The sequence below is a fragment of the Lynx canadensis genome, chromosome F1 (genome assembly GCF_007474595.2).
Source record: "Lynx canadensis isolate LIC74 chromosome F1, mLynCan4.pri.v2, whole genome shotgun sequence".
Taxonomy (NCBI): domain Eukaryota; kingdom Metazoa; phylum Chordata; class Mammalia; order Carnivora; family Felidae; genus Lynx; species Lynx canadensis.
This window is the reverse complement of record NC_044319.2, coordinates 115081-137398: the sequence shown is the minus strand read 5'-3', so window position 1 is coordinate 137398 and position 22318 is coordinate 115081. Positions and strand designations below refer to the sequence as shown.

Sequence of the window (22318 nt, the reverse complement as noted above, 5' to 3'; positions counted from 1 at the left end):
GGATGGAAGTGGTGCGTATTATGCTAAGTGAAATTAGTAGGAGAAAGACAAAAATCATATGACTGCTCTCGTATGAGGACTTTAAGAGACAAAACAGATGAACAAAAGGAAAGGGAAACAAAAATAATATAAAAACAGGGAGGAGGACAAACACAGGAGACTCATAAATATGGAGAAAAAACTGAGGGTTGCTGGAGGGGTTGTGGGAGGGGGGATGTGCTAAATGGGCAAAGGGCATTAATGAATCTACTCCTGAAATCATTGCTTCACTAAATGCTAACTAATTGGGATGCAAATTAAACAAAAATAAAACTAAAGATACAACAAAAAGAGTAACACCCCCCGCCCTACCAAAAAATTTCTCAACCCAGGAAGCCTCTGGTTGGGGATTCAGGAGATAAGGACCTTCTAGAGAAGTCAGAGCTATGGACTGAGTTGGCTGAAAGCTATCTAAGTTTTTGTTTCACAGGGAACACTTTAAAGTGGCAGACAATTTCATGCCATAACCTTAATTCCTTTCTATAGGGATCTACAGAAAATCCCTCGTTATTCTTTAATAAGCTTCATCAGTTTCGGATATTCTTACAAATTTTAGTTTTTGAGACCTTAATGATTTCTTTAGGACACAGTAGCAGGACAATGCCTAGGACTCGCATTCATAGAAGACTGAACAACAGAGAGTCATGTTACTCGCATGAAAAGTTCCCTGTTACTATTTGACTCATTTATAAGACATCTAGAAAAGAAAATAATTTTCAATGTCTCTTCAGCCACAAAAAGGACCAGTCAACAGAATGTTCTAGTTCCCCTGACGGGTATAGCTGTCTAATGAAACTTGCATGTATATTATATAACTTTTGTGACTGACAGAAACGAGTTGGTCAGTGTATCTACCTCATTGCTCCAGCTTAGGATTTACGATGAGCATCCTCCAAAGGAGGGTGAGAGTGGGATGACATTCACTGTTCTGCTTGGAAAACAGTTGGGGTTTCACTAGATATGAATAAATGAGAATCCTGAATGGCACATTAGTCTTTTCTGAGATTGAATTGTGAAATCTCCGAAAGTCTGGTTAACTCACTTGAATGGAAAAAAAAAATGAGTCTGAACTTGCAATGGTAGGAGCACTATGTTACTAGGTAAGTCTCTGACAGAGAAACCAGTTCTCCCTTTTCACTGGCATTTCTTTTCCATTACAAAATCCAACAAGGAGAAAAGTCCATTCCTTTGAGAAGGACGTTTGCATAATGATCTGCTGGTCATTGTTAATGAAGAGAATAAATTGCAAACTTGTAATTACAAATTACAACAAATCATCATTAAAATAAACCGTTCTCAAACTCTCACTGAAGGGATGAGATTACAAGAGAATGTCAGAATTCAAGATCAAATGATCACTCAAAGATTGGGGACGTTGGAAACACGCTGAAAAATAGTAGCAAGGACTCTCACACATCTGTATGCCAACATTCACAACAGCATTATTAACAGTAGCCAAAGGTGGACTAAAATGCTCAATGTGGTATATATAAAATGTTGCTTTTTTTAGATTCTCACGTTTTTTTATGAAAATCTCACTATAAACATCATTACTTTATGAATTCAATCAACTTCATCTATATAGAAGAATTACATCACTAGTAGCAAGTAGGAACAATATCAACCAAACCTTTGCAGCAGTGAGATTTTCCATGGGATCCAAAACATTCTTATGTACTACTACTAGTGAAATACGGATTCTTTTTCAGTAGGACAGACATTAAGAGATCGACTTACCAAACTTGTCTTTATCACGTTGTTCTCAGGATCTTGAATCTGGGCCGCTTGATGTTTGATGGTTGCTTCTTGTGTGGCATTTTTAACCTGTAGCCTAAAATGCAGATCTTAAGATAATTATTCTCACCCATAAATTTAAAACAACATCACATACTTTCTGAACAAATGAGGGTATTACAGAAATCCTTAAAATTTTGTCAAGAGGAAGATTTGGGAATTGTGCCATTTTTCTCATCGTGTTTTGTGGATAAGGTGCAAAATTCAGAGATAATATGCCACAATTCTGCATTTAAAAATAGCTCAAAGCTGGAATTTGTATCCAGCTTAACAATGATATACTGGCATAACTAATACATTTCCATACTACACTGTTTATCTGCTTTATAAATAAACAAGTTATTTTCTGTGAGGTTTAAATTATACTTTTGCACATGATCTTTCATCTCCTGAGCATATCTTACGGCCTCTCCATGTCGTTCCTGTTCTTCTGGCAACTAAAATAGAGAAAAAATTACTTTAACCACTGAAAATCTAGTAGAAAACCATCATCTGTTTCTTTAACTAAATTTTTTTTTGACTTGAGAGAGACAGGGAGAGAGAGAGAGAGAGAGAGCATGCAGAAGTGGGGAAGAGAGACAGAGGGAGAGACAGAGAAAATTGTAAGCAGACTGCTAGCTCAGGGCGAAGCCTGATGTGGGGCTCGGTCTCATGACCGGTCTCATGATGTGGGATTTGGGATCATGACCTGAGTGGAAATTAAGAGTCAGGACCTCAGCCAACTAACCCGCCCAAGCGCCGCTGTAAAATATTTTTGGAGCCAGCCACCCTCTCCTCTACATGCTGATTGATGGCTACTTTGAGATCATAACAAAAGAGTTCAGCTTCTACAACAGAGACCATGGCCTACAAAGATGAAATGTTTCAATACTCTTACAGAATAGTTTACCAACCTTACTCTCCTACAAAAACATAACATCGTTAATGTTTTTAAATTATATATGATCACATAAATGTACAAATGTATCTATTGGTCAAATGGAGGATATATAGGAATTTACCTTATGGTAAACATTTCTATTTTCATATTCCAAGCACCACATCAACTATGATTTTACATATTCACATAGGTGAATTACGTTCCTATTCTCGTGATTATGAAACTGAACACACTGTTTTCAGCGACAAGATATTTCATGGAAGAATTTGAGAAGCAATATCCTAGTAGGGGCCAGAATGCCTGGGTCTGATTTCCCAGTTCTGCTCATTATGAGCTGTATGACCTTGAGCACACTACCTAAAACTTCCATGTCTCAATCTCTGCATCTGTAAAATGAAGGTAATAATAGCACCTACTGGGACATCTGAGTGGCTCAGTCGGTTCAGTGTCTGGCTCTTGATTTCAGCTCAGGACATGATCACAGGATCATGTAATTGAGCCCCACATCGAGCTCTGCATGGACAGTGAGGAGCCTGCTTGGGATTCTCTCTCTCTCTCCCTCTCTCTCTCTCTCTCCCTTTTTCTCTCTCTCCCTACATGCCCTTCCCCAAAATCTCTCTGTCTCTCTGTCTCTCTCTCTCAAAATAAAGGACTTTAAAAAAGTGATCTCAAAATAAATGATAATAGTATCTACCCCACTGGGATGTTGGGAAGATTACATTAGGAAATAATAGATGAACAACTTAGAAGGGTACGTGGCACATAGCTCTAAGTGTCTGCATGTAGCATGATAGTTTAGGCAGGTGGCCTGCCAATACAAGTTTTCCCCCATACAAATTATACTGAAGTTATTCTTCATTCCACCGCAAGTGGTAGCATATGGGGAGCATGAGGCCCAGAATATTTCCTCAGTACTTCAAAAAACTTTGCCAATGCCACTAGCCTACAGTACTTTTTTCCACTTATAATCCTTTTAACTTACTTCCTCTCTATACCACTGAGTGCACAATGCTCACAGACTACGGTACAAATAGCACCTCCTTGACTGAGTAGTAGATCCTTTACAGGACCATCAGAGGCAAGGGAAAGCCACTGACATGGAAATAAATGAGTCTTGCGAAACTAAAGTTCCTCAATCATTTCATGTCCATACTCTTTACGTTAGGCTGCTTTAGCATGTACTCTGATGAAGAGATTAAGGGTTTGTGGTAAAAGCATATCAGAAAAGCTGTCCCCAGATATTTGCCTTGGTAAAGTAATACAAATCTGTAAATCACAGTTCTGGCTGTGTAAGAAAGAAAGACAAATTTAGCATGCTTTTTCATAGTGAGAGGGAAAAAAAACCTAAACATTTGATTGAACATTTCTCCTCTATTTGATTAAGTGCTTTCATTAATAGTTTTACTTATATAAGCGTGTGTGTGTGTGTGTATAGAGATATACACACATTTTTTTAACGTTTATTTTTTGATACAGAGCACGAGTCTGAGTGGCGCAAAACGTGAGGGACACAACAGATCCAATTAGGCTCTGCTGACAGCAGAAAGCCCGATGCAGGGCTCCATCTCAAGAACATGGAGATCATGACCTGAGCCAAAGGCAGACTCTGATCGGATTGGACCCAGCCAGGCACCCCTCAATTTAGTATTTCATTTCTTAGCATACATTTAGAATAAAAGCTTTGCTATACCAATGTTTCCAAGAAGAATTTATTGATACGGTATAAAGTACTTAATTTTATCAGAAAAACTGTTAAGTTAAAGTATTTTCAATTTATACAAGGATAAGTACCACACATATCAAAGATTACTATCCCTTAAATGTATACTTAGGAAGACGAAATTACCTGTCATGAAAAAAATAAAAACAATGTCAAACAAAGGAGTGAATTGTTCTGCACAGGCTAGATGACAAGTGTCAAGAGAGTTAAAGCTAATGGGAGTTAGAACAGTCAGAGAAAGTTCATTGGAAAGGAGACTGTGAGCCAAGTCTGAATAACATAGGTTTACTCAAGAGGAACAGAAACTAAAAAGACAGTAAGGACAGCATGCGTAACGGCTGAGAGATGGTGAAATCAACCCAATTAACTCAGAGGATAAAATCTGATGGCAGAGACATTACAAACGGGTGTCCACACAAGAACTACATAAATGTTCATAAGCAGCAGTATTAATAGGCAAGAAGTGGACACAACCCAAAGGTCCATCAACTGATGAATGAACAAGGGTCTTAACCCACAATGGAGTACTGTTGACAATAAAAAGAAATGAAGCACTAATATAAGCTGTAACCAACACAGATGAACCCAGAAAACATTAAGTAAAGGTAGCTAGTCCCAAAGTACCACACGTTGTGTGACTCCACTTATATGAAATATTCACAAGAGGCAACTCCATTGAGAGACCAAGTAGTAGACTGGTGGTTGCCTGAGGCTGGGGGCAACGGGTAAGGGTTTCCTTTCAGGGTGACGAAAACATTCTACTTGATGGCAGTGATGGTTGCACGAGTGTACACAGAGACAGTGAACTGTGCGTGGCAAATGGGTGACTTTTATGGTATGTGTTTTGTACCTCAAAATAGCTTTAAAAAAACCCAATGGCAGGACACAGAGAATGTTCTTAACTCTCGCTTTTGGGCGCCCATACTATACATGATCTGAATATTTCCGTGCTTTGACAATATGTCTAAAAGGCAAAGAAAATGAAGGAAATGCCGAAATTCAAGTGGTTTGTTAAGCGATCTTTCTGTACAAGTCATCCTGAAATCAATATGCATTCTTCTCAAAAGTGAAGATGAGAACTAAGACAATTATCTGAAACATCCCATTAAACATTATCTTCTGATTTGACCCAGCTTGCCTCATCATGGTAATAGAGATATCATTAAAAAACACTGTTTAGTAGGGGACAAAAGTCTCTTGGGGCACCTGGGTGGCTACGTCAGTTAAGCGTCCAATTCTTGCTTTCAGCTCAGGTCATGATCTCATGGTTCATGAGACTGAGCCTCACACTGGCTCTACACTGACAGCATGGAGCCTGCTTGGGATTCTCTCTCTCTCCTCTCTCTACCCCTCCCCTGTTAACACGCATGCACACACTCTCTCTCACTCTTTTTCTCTCAAAATAAATAAATAAAATGTAAAAAAAATTTTAAATTAAAGAAAGAACAAAAAAAGTCTCTCAATTTCTGTGAGGAAGGATACAAAAGCCTCAACTTTCCTAAGAGTAAGTATTATAAGAAAACAATGTATAACACAAATAGGAGAAGGAGAGGCAGAAGTTTACGAAATAAATGCATTGTAAAGATACTAAAATCATAATAAATTAATTATAATGAAAATACCAAAGAAAGCGGTCCATGGAAATTGGTATCCTAAAACACTTTATATTATTTAACCAGCTATAAGTTAGCTGTTGACAGGTTACATTTGCTACATACCTGACTTCTGATTTGACCTAATTTCTTCTTGAGATCCCGTGTTTCATCTTCCAGACGAAGATATGACGTAACCTCTGGGGAAGCCTCTGACATAGACTTTTTCTTCAGAGTATCAGCCAGTTCTTGTTGCAGTTGTCTCGCAACTACCTAATAAGACATTTCTGTTACTGATTTTCTAAATCATCTTATTATTAAATTATGTTAATAATAGACAACTCTCACATACGTACTTTGAGAAATATCAACACATACATCAATTCACCGTCGTTTTGTAACACATACACATTCCTGTTCACTGAATTCAGTTAAAGACACAAAAGGTGTTATCTCCCTGCCTAGTTCTGATTTTTTATGGTGTCTCTTTCCAGTCTCAGCACGACAATTTCGTCCTGCAACATGTGGTTTTTCTTGTGTTTTCTCATGATTATCAGAAAGCTAAGTAAAACCAAGCACATTTTCAGATAGCACTGAATAAAATGGCAGTATCATGATTTTCTTTGAAATGAAAGTATAATCTGTGTTTAAACAATGAAAAGGTTGCAGGGGGTGCCAGTGTGGTTCAGTTGGTTGAGTGTCTGACTCTTGATTTTGGCTCAGGGAATGATCTCACATTCTGTGGGTTCAAGCCTCGCATCAGGCTCTGTGCTGACAGTCAGGAGCCTGCTCAGGATTCTCGCTCTCCCTCTCCCTGCCCCTCCCCTTCTTGCATTCTCTTTCTCTCTCTCTCTCTCTCTCTCTCTCTAATGAATAAAGAAACATGAAAAGAAAGAAAGAAAGAAAGAAAGAAAGAAAGAAAGAAAGACAAAGAAAAGAAGGAAGGAAGGAAGGAAGGAAGGAAGGAAGGAAGGAAGGTAGGTTACAGAAAGTGAATATCCAACTGGAAAAAAAATAAAGTTGGCTCCAAATCTCAAATTTTAGACAAGCATAAGTTCCCAAAAGTTCAGAACTTTAACTGAAGATAATGAAGGCATGAAAGTCAAAAAGAATTTGTGAGAAAAGTGTTCAGAATCTCAGAATTGGAAAAGCCTTTCGCTGATTTACAACAAACCAGAAGGCCTACAATAAAAGATTAATAAATCTGACTATACTTAAAAATTGAGTTTACAGTAGATATCGAACACAGCGACCCCACAGTAAAATCCTTAGCTCTGCATATACTCGGACAGATTAAATTTCCTAAAATTCTTCTTTCCTGAGAATATTTCATAGATATCTACTTTGCTACCATTTCTATAGTCAGTTATAAGAATTATATCTATTGATAACTGAAAAATCTAGGCACTGTACTATAATAGAAACACTTCTACATACATCAATGAACTCATTTGGTTATCACAATTCTAGAATGGAGAGATTAAAACGGTGAGCTGCAGGACTCTCCCCAGGTCTTCTCAGTCCACAACTAGTGCTCTTGCACCAACCACTGCCACTTCTCTAGTGTAAATACACAAGTACGAAAGAAGTCTTGTATTTCAAAATACTCATAGGAAATAAGGTGAAATTCATACATCTCTTAGAAAACCATGAGATGATTTACTGCTGCAATAACTTGCATTTCCTCTTCATGTTGAAAACAGTAATAAATATAAAGGAGGGGAAATACACTCAGCTATTTTATTAGGAATAAAATACCTATCAATAAATTATCATTAAGTATATACCACAGCATACCATTGTTATCAAAAGTTCCTTGTAATGAAATAGGATGCTACTTGAAGCAAAAGTGTTACTTTTCTCAAAAGTAGGAGACTTGATACCGAAAATATGATCAGTGAACTGGCTACACTTGTCCTCCTGTCCATTAGCGGAAGTGTTCACCTAAACTATTAATATATCAAGGCAGTGAAGTAACTGTTCAAAACTAAAACACATGTTGCTAGTAGCAATAGTTTTGAGATTAGGGAAAGCTCATCAATTCCTACAGAAAGTAATAAAAGCCTCTCTTTGGACGAGGACATTATGAATGTCACTAGTTGTTGCAGACAATGCATTTAATCAAGAATATTATTTTATCCAGTGAAGCAAAAATGCCACCGTCCCCCATGACCCTCCGCTAAATATATGTGCTTTTAAAATCCTCTATAGTTTCCATGATGATCAGAGTTCAGTTTCATATGTACATATATATATATATATATATATATACATATAGATACACACACACATATGTATATATACACACACACACACATACACACGGAGAAAAAAGTAACAATAACTAAAAAATAGAATGCATACAAATACATACACACATGAACTTCAAAATAACTAAAGAAGACACCTTAGAATTAGTTTTCTTATGAGCCATTTCTAGCTCCTTTTGCTTGCAAAAGAGATTGTTTAGACTTCCATCTTGTAAGACTCTGGCCTTCTGTTCTGGAGAAAGTTGCCACTGAGTGTCACTGCGCTCTTCTACAACCTGGAGACACATTTCATTATGATTCTGGTCTCATACCGTTAAAAAAAAGAAGGTCAAAAGCTGAAGAGGAGAACTTTAAAAAAAATGTTCAAAAGAACATAATCCCATGTTTTAATTTATTTTAAACCTAAAGAATATATATTGAGTCAAAGGGATACTATAAAATATATATGTATGCTATTACACTATGTAATATAGATGGAAATACAGTTTTTATCAAAGACTGATTTACCTGATTTTTTGTGGCCTTCAATTCCGTGTTTAGCATTCTAAGAGCGAGTTCAACTTGTTGTTTTGTTTCAACTTCTTTCTTATATTCGTCTTCTTTTCTTCTTAACTTTTCCCTAATATTTTCATATAACATATCAGCATTTCTTCTTTCTTCTTCTTCTTGTTTTAAGGTACATCTGCAATTACATGTGCTTCTTTTAAAATTTGTTTTGTTAGACATAAAAAGTTCATTTTATGATCTGGTTCCACATAAGTTGGCTTATTATCCAAATGAAAAATTTCTATGGTCTCCAATCGTTTTCCTTGTAGGGCTCATGTTTTTAATTTGTCACTTCAATGTCTTCCAAACCATACATACAGTTGAAAAGAAGCCAGGAGAAAGCATTATGCAACTTCGTTAGTTTTAGTCAGTAATAACTCTGGTAGGTGTTGTAGGAAAGGAAGTTTGAAATTATCCAGGAAAGTTAGAGTTGAAAATTACCCCCTTTCCCACAGGTATAATTATTCCTCCATAGGACAGATAATTCAGTTTCTCGTTAAAAAGAGAAGTTGCTGTTTATAAGCAAGTTTATCAATTCACTGGAAATAAAATTTCCACTTGACGAAACCTTACAGGTACCTCCAAAGTGATGTGCAGTGAAAGAGAGCATCTGTGGATGTTGTTTACACAACATACACGTGCAGATTACTGTCATCCAAGACTACGCTGACGAGTCTAATATCTGTTGCCTATGCTTTTTGTTTCTTCTTCCACAACACTTGCAACTTACCTTGTTGATGATTACCTACTTTATGAATCACTTAAACATCCCTTCTAGAACAACACAGGATACGTATTAATTAAGTAAACAATAAAGAGTAATATGACCTTTCAGCATACACTTTTGAATTAATTTTATCTACCTATGACAGAGATGCTGAAAAAACTTCTCAGTAACCACTTTCCGTATTACTTTTTTTAATGTTTATTCATTTTTGAGAGAGAAAGGGAGAGCCCATGCAAACAAAGGGGGGGGGACAGAGAGAGAGAGAGAGAGAGAGAGAGAGTGAGGCAGAAAATCCGAAGTGGGCTCTGCACTGACAACACACAGCTCGATGTGGGGCTCGAACTCACGAACCCTGAGATCATGACCTGAGCCAAAGTCGGACGCTTGACTGACTGAGCCACCCAGGCGCCCCCATTTTACTTTGTTTAAATTTTTTATTGAGAGAGAGATGACGCAAGTGAGTGAGGGTGGAGAGAGGGAAAGAGAGACAGAATCCCACGAGGGGCAGACAGAGAGGGAGAGACAGAGTGAGAGAAGAGGAGCTCATCCGAAGCGGGGCTCGTGCTCACCCAAAGCAGGGCTCGAGCCCACCCAAAGCAAGGCTCAAACTCACGAGATCATCACCTGAGCCGAAGCCAGATGCTTAACCAGCTGAGCCACCCAGGCACCCCCACTTTACCTTTTAACCCCTGCATGTTAAGAAGCAAACGGAATCAATTTTGGCGGATTTTACTGTCTTGAGAAAAATGACCATTTTATACTCTGTTGGTAGGTACAGAAAGTAATATAAACTTTCCTGAGAACAATTTAAAAATATGGATCAAAGACCTTTTTAAAATTTTTTATACTTTAACCAGATTACATTATATTGAAGAATTGACTCCAAGCAAGTAACCAGACATGTAGAAACAGATTTATATAAAAGACATTCCTGACAGCATTAATTAAAATACAGAGAGATGAAAAACAAGCAGAATTCAATCTCTTAAATAATGATGTTTCTTGGACTATGGTGGACTTTCATATGGCCATTAAAATTGTGATTTGGAATATACATTAAAGTATTAGAAGTATTCACTGTTAAGAACTTGCTGTGTTATTGCCAAGAATCGCACACCTCACAACACTAAACAAGTATTCTTTCCAGGAAAATCCCATAAGGTAAGTCAGCAATTACAAAACTGCCCCTACACATCTGTAGTATAAAAGGAAACAGTTGAAATATTTCCTTAAAGCCAAGATGCTGTACCTCAAACTGCAGAATTCACGTTCCCATTCCACTTTTTGATGTTCTAACCGTGATATCATGTCTTTGGCTTCCTGTAGCTCGTTTTGTAGTGCACTAACCATTTTGTCCATTTTCGTCATTTTTCCCATAAGAAGTTTACAGTGATTTGTGTTAAGTTTCCTTAATTTCTCATAGGAAACACGTATATCTTGGATTTTCAAGAAGCCAGCATAATCTGCATCAGAGAAGAAACAGAAATGAAATAGATGAGTACTTTTTGCATATACAGGCCTGTGCATCTTCAATTCACTCATTCACACATTGAGTAAATATATACCTTCAATGGAAGATGTTATACTCAGCTCTACAGATGCAATAGAGAAGACCCCTGGCTCTCGATTAGCTTAAAGTCTAGTGAGGGAGAAAGACAACTCAAATGGTAATTCTAAATTCAGGTAGTTCCTATTAGAAGACAGAGTTCTGTGATCATAACTTGATCTAGATTGGGCCCAAGGAAGATAGATGTCCCTGAGGAAGAGATAAATATACTGAGGAATGAAGGATGAGCAGGAGACAATTAAGCAAAGGAGGAAGACAAGCACTCTCGACAGTCTAGAGCATGTGCCGAAGTTCCACTGTAATCTGCTTCTGGCCAAGATGGGGTAACACGTACTGATTGATCTTCCTACCTGAAGCAAGCAAAAACAAAACAGACAAAATACAATTTTAACATGATTTTCAAGACACAGAACTTCAGACAACGAAGGACAATGATCCCTGAAAACAAAACACGTTAGCCTAACACGTATGCCCAAGCTCACTGCCTTGAGAGAGTTTTCAGGCTACGACACAGGAGACATAAATTATTTAAGTAGATTTCACCAGACTCCTTGAGTCGTGGTGGCAAAACTGAGAGTCTGGTGAAGTCAAGGCAGATAGAGACGACAGGTCAGCATCCAGGAGAGGAGAAAGCAGGACACAGAAAGAACCCTGGGCATCTGCACAGGGTCCCCTTTGGCTATTCAGCAGAGTAACAACCAGTGCATACATGGAAGGAAGTCATCAAGGGAAAAAAAATCTGAAAAGAGTAGAGGAAACACTGCCTGGTGCTCCCACAGCACGAGGGACAGTATCTATTCACATTAGCTAAGATAGAAAAACTCATAATTTGCCTTAGGCTGATCACCACTCTGGATTCATCCAATAATTTGTAAGAGCAAGACTAAAGGATCCAACTGTTTGTAAGTAACTTAACTATATCTCCAAACAAAGCATGAAAAGATAACTAGAGGCATGGGAGCTATTGTTTTAAAAACCAAATAGTACTTACAGAGACGTAAATTATGTTAGCCATGAACAATACGATGGGTAGGAATAAACACATATTAGACATCACAAAACAAAGGACTGAAGTTTAACATTGGAAACCTGGGAGAAAACTTCAACTGGGAAATATACAATTGCCCAAAGAGGCAGGGGAAAGGGACAGGAAAAAAAAATGGCCCAAATCTTCCTAAACCTCATGAAAACTATAATCCCACTGACCCAGGAAGGATATGTCTAGGAAAGAAGAAATGGAAGTCAACTCTTGTGATTTGCCTAAACTCTATACGATGTGGTATAACATTACTGGAAGGGAGACTGTGATGCTGAAGCCATAGACTATAAACCCTAAACCAACCACTAAAGCAGCAAAACTGAAAAGTTCTAGCTAGGAAGCCTAAATAGATAAGTGAATAAATGAATACATGAATAAATGAATACATGAATAAATAAATAAATGGATAAAACTGAATCATAAAAATTACTCGATTAAAAGAAAGCGGAAAGAGAAGAGAACGGGAACGAGGAGCAGATAGGACAAATGCAAATCAAACAGCATGATGACATATTCAAATCAACTATCTCAAAAATCACAGTAAATGGCCATTTGTAGCAACGTGGATGGAACTGGAGAGTGTGATGCTAAGTGAAATAAGCCATACAGAGAAAGACAGATACCATATGTTTTCAGTCTTATGTGGATCCTGAGAAACTTAACAGAAACCCATGGGGGAGGGGAAGGAAAAAAGAAAAAAAGAGGTTAGAGTGGGAGAGAGCCCAAGCATAAGAGACTCTTAAAACCTGAGAACAAACTGAGGGTTAATGGGGGGGTGGGAGGGAGGGGAGGGTGGGTGATGGGTATTGAGGAGGGCACCTTTTGGGATGAGCACTGGGTGTTGTATGGAAACCAATTTGACAATAAATTTCATATATTGAACAAAAACATCACAGTAAATGAAAACGGTCTAAAAGCCTCAACTAAAACGCAGACTGTCAGAATGGATAAAAAAGGAAGACTCAACTAGATGCCACCTATACAAAATGCACTTTAAATGTCAAGACAGAAATTTGTTCGAAAGACAGGAATATGATATACCACACTAACACTTGACCAAAGAAGGCTGAGCTAGAGTGGCTATATGAATAGCAGACAAAACAGTTTCAAGCAAAAAAAATATATATATATATTACCAGCAATAAACAACAGGTCATTATATAATCATAAAAGGGTCAATTAAGAGCAATCTTAAATGTTCATGTATCTGTTAATAGCTTCAAAGTACATGAAGCAAAAATTGATAGAACTGAAAAGAGAAAGAGGCAAATTCACAATTATAGTCTGATATTTCAACACGCTCAACATCAGCAAGGGCATAGTAGACTTGGCCGCCACTATTCTTCTCAAGGATCTATGGAACACTTACCAAAAAAGACTATGTTCTGGGTCAAAAATAAATCTTAATAAAAGGAAGAAGTCAAGAGGCCTGAAGTCATAATAGTGTGTTCCCTGACCACAAAGCAATCAAATCAGAAATCAAGCACAAAAATATCTCTGGAAAATACTCAACTATTTGTGAACTACAGAACACATCGAAATATCCCCTGGGTCAAAGAAGTAATGAAAAAAGAAAAAAAAAATTAGAAAGGATTCTGAACTGAATGAAAATGAAAACATAGTAGAATTTGTAGAGTCCTGCTTTAGTAGCACTCACATGAAGACTGATAGCACTGAATGTATACATTAAAAAGGAAGAGGGAAGTGCGGTGCTCCTTGCTGCCTTTGTGGCTCCTCCCCCAGCTTCCCAAGGCACCCTGCCCTGCCCCGCCCCACCCTGGCAGTGGCTGGAGAGCAGGTGCTTTGTTCACAGCGCACAGCAGGCACTTGGGTGGGTGGGGGCGGGGTCCGCCAATGCCGGGAATTGAAGGTGGGGGAGTAGCTGTAGGAGGAGACCCCCCTAGACTGAGGTGGGCATGGGTCGGGCCCCGGGTTCTGCTGGAGCGGGAGGCGGCGGCGGTGGCAGAGGCATGGTCCTTCTGGAAGGGAGAGCCCAATGCCTCTGCACCTGTCTCCCCTCCCTTCCTCTCCGCCCCTGCCATGGGTTTTGTGTTCTAGCTCCCCATCTTTTTCTCACTACCTACATCATCACCCTTCTTCCGACTTCGCTTCCCAGCTTCTTGCGACCCTTTCTCTCACTTAAGCCTCAGTTACTCAGGCTCTTTTCACCCTAGTCTTGCCGGAGACTTCATATGCCAGCAGTCTCTTTCATGGGATGTCCCCATCCTTCCCCTCTCCCCACATCCTATTCTGGGCTGATGGCAGCCAGAAATCCTTCCTATTGCGTTTACCGGCAGTTTCCACCTGGCCCTGAAGCTTGGCGCAGATCAAGTCCACCACACCCACGCTGAGAAGGACCCCTAGGAGAACCACTTGTCCCATGGTGGTATTGGACAATGTGTTCTCGATTTTCCTCTGGTTGCTTATTTTAGTCTGAGTATTTGTTACTCTCCACCGCTATACTTTACAAACGTATGTTTTGGTTGCATGACAAGGAGTTGGAAATGAGCCAGAGACCATTCGCAGGTAAGGAGAAGATTTAGACATTGAGGATTCAAGGAAGAAAGGAGAAACAGAATGTTAAGAAGGTTAGATTCCTGAAAGTATTTTGATATCTTTTGTGATCTGAGGAAGTGGAGATTACTGAGCCTACACAGATTGACATTTTGGGAGAAAATTTCATGATGCTTGATTCGCTCTTGGAGTAACACGAATACAAGTTCTCAAATCTGCATATTCTCTCAGTTGGAACCAGCTGTATATCTGAATGTTCACTTCCATCAGAACTTGTATAAGAGAAAGAATGGGAGTCTGCTTCAACGAAAATGACTACCTCCGGGACCGGAAAAGGGTCATTCTGTTTCCTAATAGTGTATATGGCCATTTCAGTGGGCACAGATCAGGATTTTTACAGTTTACTTGGAGTATCCAGCACTGCAAACAGTAGAGAGATAAGACAAGCTTTCACGAAGTTGGCATTGAAGCTACATCCTGATAAAAAAAAAAAACAAAAAACAAAAAACAAACAAACAAACAAAAAAAAACGAATAACCCAGGGGTGCCTGGGTGGCTCAGTCAGTTGAGCGTCCAACTTCCGCTCGCTCGGGTCATGATCTCACAGGTCGTGGGTTAGAGCCCCGCGTTGGGCTCTGTGCTGATGGCTCGGAGCCAGGGGCCTGCTTTGGATTCTGTGTCTCCCACTCTCTCTGCCCCTAACCCACTTGCATTCCGTCTCTGTCTCTCTCAATAGTAAATAAACACTAAATAAATACATAAATAAATAACCAACCAACCAACCTACCAACCAAATGAATAATCCTAACGTACAGAGTGATTTTCAAAAATAAATAGAGCATATGAAGTACTCAAAGATGACGATCTGTGGGAAAAGTATGACAAATACGGAGAGAAGGGACTTGCAGATGATCCAGAAGGTGGCCCGTATGAAAGCTGGGATTATGATCGTTATGATTTTGGTGTTTATGATGATGATCTTGAAAGCATGACATTGAATAGAAGAGAAGTGGATGCTGCTGTTCATTGTGGAGAACTGTGGTTTGTGAACTTTTACTCCCCAGGATGTTCACACTGCCATGAATTAGCTCCCACATGGAGAGACTGTGTTAAAGAAGTAGATGGATTACTTTGAATTGGTGCTGTTAACTGTGGTGATGATAGAATGCTTTGCCGAATGAAAGGAGTCAACGGATCTCCCAGCCTCTTCCTTTTTAGGTCTGGAACGGCCACGGTGAAATATCACAGGGACAGATCAAAGGAAAGTTTGGTGAGTTTCGCCATGCAGCACGTTAGAAACCCAGTGATGGAATTATGGACAGGAAATTGTGTTCACTCCATAGAAACTGCTTTTGCTGCTGGTATTGGCCAGCTGATCACTTTTTGTTGCAAAGGAGGAGATTGTTTAACTTCATAGACACGACTCAGGCTCAGGGGCATGTTGGATGGTCTGGTTAATGTAGGATGGATGGACTGTGCCACCCAGGACAAACTTTGTAAAAGTCTGGATATTATCACAAGTACTACTGCCTATTTTCCTCTGGCGCCCCATTAAATACCAGAGAGAAAAGCAGCGTTTTGTTCCTTAATTCATTGGATGCTCGAGAAATATATTTGGAAATCATGCATAGTCTTCCAGATTTTGAGCTACTTTTGGCAAATACACTAACGGATCGATTGGCTCATCATCTATGGCTCTTATCGTTTAGTTTCGGAAAACATGAAAATCCAAATGATCCTGAGTTGAGGGAACTAAAAACTCTACTCAAAAGTGAACATATTCAAGTTGGCAAGGCTGACTGTCCCTCTGCACCAGACATCTGTAGTAATCTCTCTGTATTTCAGCCATGTCTAGCAGTATTTAAAGGACAAGGAACCAAAGAATATGAAATTCATCATGGAAAGAAGATTCTATATGATATACTAGCCTTTGCCAAAGAAAGTGGTAATTCTCATGTTGCCACACTTGGACCTCAAAATGTTCCCGCCGATGACAGGAACCGTGGCTTGTTGATTTGTTTGTGCCATGGTGTCCACCATGTCAAGCTTTATTGCCAGAGTTACAAAAAGCATCAAAGCATCTGCGTGGTCAGCTTAAGTTTGGTACACTAGATGGTACGGTTCACGAGAGACCCTGTAACACGTATAACATTCAGGCGGATCCAACAACAACAGTGGTATTCAACCAATTTAAGGTTCATGAATAAGAAGGACATCACTCTGCTGAACAGATCTTGGAATTCATAGAGGATCTTAGGAACCTTCAGCGACCTCCCTGACACCCACCACTTTCAATGAACTAGCTAAACAAAGAAACCATGATGAAGTCTGGATGGTTGACTTCTACTCCCATGGTGTCATCCATGTCAAGTCCTAATGCCAGAATGGAAAAGAATGGCCCGGACACTAACTGGACAGTTACTGTGGGCAGTATAGACTGCCAAAAGTATCATTCTTTTTGTGCCCAAGAAAATGTTCAGAGATACCCTGAGATAAGATTTCCCCCCACAAAACCAAATAAAGCTTTTCAGTATCACAGTTACAATGGCTAGAAGAGAGATTTGGGGTCCGGGATTTCGACCTCAAGCATCCACAAATCTAATGACTCAGACTTTCGATGAAAAAGTTATACAAGGGAAAAATCACCGGGTGATTGAATTCTATGCTCCTTGGTGTGGACCTTGCCAAAATTTTGCTCCAGAGTTTAAGCTCTTGGCTAAGACGATGAAAGGAAAAGCGAAAGCTGGAAAAATAGACTGTCAGGCTTAGGCTCAGACATGCCAGAAAGCTGGCATCAGAGCCTATCCGACTGTTAAATGTTATCCCTATGAAAAAGCAAAGAGAAACATTTGGGGAGAGCAAATAGATGCCAGAGATGCAAAAGCAATCGCTGTCTTACTAAATGAAAAATTGAAAAATCTCCACACTCATGGAGAGAGAGATGAGGATGAAGTTTAATGATGTGAAGATGAAGAAAAAAGAGAAAAGGAATTCTAACCCATGACATCAGAGGAACATCTTTGTAGGATGTTGCTACATTCTGGGTCACACTAAAGGAACATTATCTCGGAATTGTAATTGCACCGTCTGAATTCTGTACAACATTGGTATAAATGAAGGGTCTGCAAGCTTTTTCTGTAAAAGGCCAAACTGTAAATATTTTAACCTTTGTAGACCATATACTTTTGTCACATAGTACTTTGTTTTTGCTTTGTGTACAACCCTTTACAAAATCTAAAACTTTTCTTACCTCAGGGCCATACACAAACAAGCCAAGCCACATTCAGTCCATGGGCCATAGATTGCTGACCCCTGGAAATGATACTAAAACTGCCTGGCTCAACCAGGAGCCTGCTCTGTCAAGTACATACATGTCTAGGGTCTATTCCTTAAAGTTTTGTGGCTGGCCTGAAAGGAAATAATTTGGTATTTATTTACCTGTCTGAAAAATTGTGTGAAATGGATTGTGGCCATAGTGTAATTAAAAAAACCACACACACACACACACACACACACACACACACACACAATGTGGCAAGCAGATACCTTATTTTCATGGTGTATTATAGTGAAGAGATTTTCTTCTTTTTTCTTTCTAAAGGTTGAAGAACTGATTTTAATTTTTCACAGTTGAGAAAAATTTTGGTAAAATAATGCCAATAGATTTCTACAGCATCTAGAAGGAGAAGAAGCAGCAGCAGCAGCAGGAGAGGAGGAGGAGGAGGAAGGGGAGGAGGAGGAAAGAGGAGGAGGAAGAGGACAGAGGAGGAAGAGGAAGGAGGAAGAGGAGGGAAGGAGGAGAGGGAGATGGAGAGGGAAAGGGAGAAGAAGATGATGAAGAAGAAGAAGAGAAGAAGAGGAGGAGGAGGAGGAGGGGGGAGAAGGAAGAAGGAGAGGAGGAAGAAGGAGAGGAAAAAGAAGAAGAGGATGAAGAGGATAAGGAAGAAGAAAGGTCTGAAATCTATGACATTGGGTTCCACCTTTTGAAACTAGAAAACGAAAACAAATTAAACCCAAACCAAGCAGAAGAAAGGAACTAATAAAACTCAAAGACAAAAATCACATGAAAGAAAGCAGAAAAACGATAGAGAATAATCAATGAAACCAAATGCTTTCCGGAGGTGAAAAAAAGGATAAATTTCTACCAAGACTGATCCCAAAATGAAGAGAAACAAGGGAAGTATTAACAATATATCAGAAATTAGTAAATGTAACATTACTGGAGATTCACAGATACTAAAAAAGGAACAAAGTAATATTATGAACTTTATATAATTAATTTGACAACTCAGATGCAGTGGGTAGATCCCATGAAAGACAGAAATTATCAAAGCTCAATCAAGAATAAGGGGTGCCTGGCTGGCTCAGTGGGTAAAGCTTGTGACTCTTGATCTCTGGATTGTGAGTTCAACCCCCACTTCGGGCTCTGTACTGATAGCTTGGAGCCTGGAGCCTGCTTCAGATTCTGTCTACCTCTCTCTCCGCCCCTCCCCAACTCATGCTCTGTCTCTCTCTCAAGAGTAAACATTAAAAAAAAAAATTAAATTTAAGATATATTATTTACAACTGCACTGAAAATAAAAAACAATCACAGTTAATATCATAAAAGACAGAAAGACCTATACATTAAACACTACAAAATATTACTGAGAAAATTTTAAAAGGCCTATATCAAGGGAGAGATATACTCTGTTCAGGGGTTAAAAGATTCAATATTGTCAAGAAGTCAATTCTCCCCAAATAAATCTGTAGATTCAACATAATCTAAACTTAAATTCCAGAAGACCACCAGAGTTGGTTTTTGTTTGTTTGTTTGTTTAAGAAACAGACAAACTGATTCTAAAATTCACGTGGAAATGCAAAGGATCCAGAGTAGCGGAAGAACACTGAAAAGAACACAGCAAGACGACAAACACTACCTGATTTCAAAAATCCTTATAAACTGGCAGTGATTAAAACAGCATAATATTGGTACAAAGATGGACAAAGAGATCAATGAGACAGAATAGAGCCCATACTTAAACCCACACATATGTGGCCAACTGATTATGACAAAGGAACAATGGCATAAAGTGGAGAAAACACAGCCTTTTCAATAAATGGTGCTGGAACAACTAGATATCCATATGCAAAAGAATGAACTTGTATCCATACTCTGTATCACAAATAAAAAAGAATATAAAATGGGTCATAGATCTAAATGCAAGACCTAAAACTATAAAACTTCTAAAAGAAAGCATGAGATAAAAGCTTTGTGACCTTGTGCTATGCAAATATTTCTTAGATATGAAAACCAAAAGCAACAATCATACAAGAACAAACGAATGTGTAAACTGGACTTCACCAAAAAGAAAAACTGCTCTTCAAAAACACTGTTGAGAGAAGGAAAAGTCACAGAGTGGGAGAAGAAAAACCTTGCAAAAAAAAAAAAAGAGAAGTGAGAAAGGAACTGTATCTAGCTCTTTCCACCATCTTTCTGTGCCACCATCATGATGCATGTGAATGTCGTGGCAGATGCTCCCCAAAGCATAACAATACTGAAGAGAGAAGCACACTCCAGGTTCTTACTAGGCCATGCTCCAAAGACATTGTCCACTTTCTAACTGTGATGATGAAGCATGGTTACACTGGTGAATTTAAAATCATTGATGATCACAGAGTTGGGAAAATTGTTGTGAAACTCACAGGCAGGTTAAGCAAGCATGGAGTGACTGGCCCCAGAATTGATGGACAATGCAAAGATCTAGAAAAATGGCAGAATAATCTGCTCAGTTTGGTTTCATTCTACTGACCACCTCAGCTACAGTCATGGACCATGAAGAAGGAAGATGAAAACACACAGAAGGAGAAATCCTGGGATTCTTTTTCTAGGGATGTAATACATATGTGCAAATAAAATGCTTCAGTGGAAACAACAACAACAACAACAAAAACCACAAAAAAAAGAAAACAAAGAAGGAACTGTGTCTAGAATATACAAAGAATTCTGAAAACTCAACAACTAGGAAAACAAACAAATTTTTAAAACAACCAAAGACTTGGACAATTCAAAGAAGATACACAGATGGCAAACAAGCACATGAAAATATGCTCACCATCATCCGTTATTAGGGAAATGTATATTGAAACCATAATGAGGTACATACTAAATATCCATCCGAATGGCTAGGATTTAAAAAGCTGACAATACTAAGTGTTCATGAATATGTATGTAGGAATTGGTGCTCTCACAGACTGCTGGTGGGAATGGAAAACCGTACAACTCCTTTAGAAAACAATTTGGCAGCTTCATAATAAGGGAATATAAAGGGACATGAGATTTTTAAGGGTGATGAATATGTTAATTGTCTGGATTATGGTTATCGTTTCATACGTGTAAACATATGTCAAAACTATCAAATGACACACTTCATATATGTGCAGTTTACCTAACTAAAGCTGTGGGAAACAAAAAGCTCTTTCACAGGAAGAACGTCTAAAACAGTGGATAAGACACAGACGGAAAGAAGGATGTAAAACCATACAAGATGAAGCCAGAGGACTGTGGCCTTCAACCTAATAGCAATGAGAAGTAATAGCTACGTTTTAAGCAAGGGGTACCATGATGAAAGACACATTTTTTAAAACATATACTAATTATGGTTGCAGTGTAGACCAAGGTCCTGGGAGGTAGAACGGCAGGGAAAACAGTCCTGAGGTTATTTCAGTCATCTAGGAGAAAAATAATGACCTGACCTGGGTGAAGGCACAGAAGAGAAGCAGAGTTAACAAACACATTAGATGTGCCATTCCCACTAAGAAAGGTACAGTAGAAATGATGACTCTTTGGCTGAGAGGATACAATAGTGCTCCTTTTATTTTAATATAAACCATATTTCTGAGATGAGCAGCTCTATAATACAGCAGTGCTCTATGGTGCAGTAGTAGGCAAGGTGTGCACATATTACTACAGCAATATACGTAAAAAGACTTCCTACCTTTACAATCCATGCCAAGTTGTTCAATCAGCAACATGAAATTCTTAGAGTAAGGCAACTCACAATGCTCTGAAGCTGTTTCAGATGACTGAATGAAGTCGACAAGGTCATCCATAGAGGTAATTTGCTTTTTGACCTACCAATGAATAATACCATTTCAAAATGTCCCCCAAATATTTATAAAATATACTAGGTGTAGAGAAGTGATAAATAGCCATCTTTTTATAAAAGCAAAAACAGGGGCACCTGAGTGGCTCAGTCGGTTGAGCATCCGACTCCATTTTGGCTCAGGTCATGACCTCAGGGTTCCTGAGTTTGAGTCCCACGTTGACCTCCACAATGACAGCATGGAGCCTGCTTGGGATTCTCTCTCCCCCTCTCCCTCGACCCCTCCCCCACTTGTGCGTGCTCTCTCTCAAAATACATTTTAAAAATAAGTGAATGAACATTTAAAAGCGAAACCACAGAGACTTTTTAAAAGAACAGATTTTTATCAAAAAGACACTGTTATCCATAGCTAGTATTTCTAAGTAACTTTTTCACAGCAAATGACTCTACAACAAAGGAACATTTTCTATTTTTTCACTACATCTTCCATAAAGTAATTTTTTGCCACTGAACAATATTCCTAACAAATATGTATCAAAATGATA

The 22318-nt window shown here is 38.8% G+C and overlaps 1 protein-coding gene and 2 pseudogenes across 1 annotated transcript in view; 2 read left to right on the top strand and 1 right to left on the bottom strand.

Moving 5' to 3' along the window:
• Positions 1–22318, bottom strand: part of LOC115505017 (ankyrin repeat domain-containing protein 26-like) — a 56215-nt gene that overhangs the window by 19992 nt on the left and 13905 nt on the right. Inside the window, exons 5-11 of the mRNA XM_032591863.1 lie at positions 21666–21801; positions 10818–11031; positions 8803–8977; positions 8433–8570; positions 6152–6298; positions 2200–2270; positions 1724–1870 (exon numbers count right to left, since the gene is read on the bottom strand). Coding sequence (XP_032447754.1) covers positions 1724–1870; positions 2200–2270; positions 6152–6298; positions 8433–8570; positions 8803–8977; positions 10818–11031; positions 21666–21801 — 1028 coding nt within the window. The remainder of the gene's footprint in view (positions 1–1723; positions 1871–2199; positions 2271–6151; positions 6299–8432; positions 8571–8802; positions 8978–10817; positions 11032–21665; positions 21802–22318) is intronic.
• Positions 14866–18374, top strand: LOC115505020 (annotated as a pseudogene).
• On the top strand, positions 19912–20559 carry LOC115505019 (annotated as a pseudogene).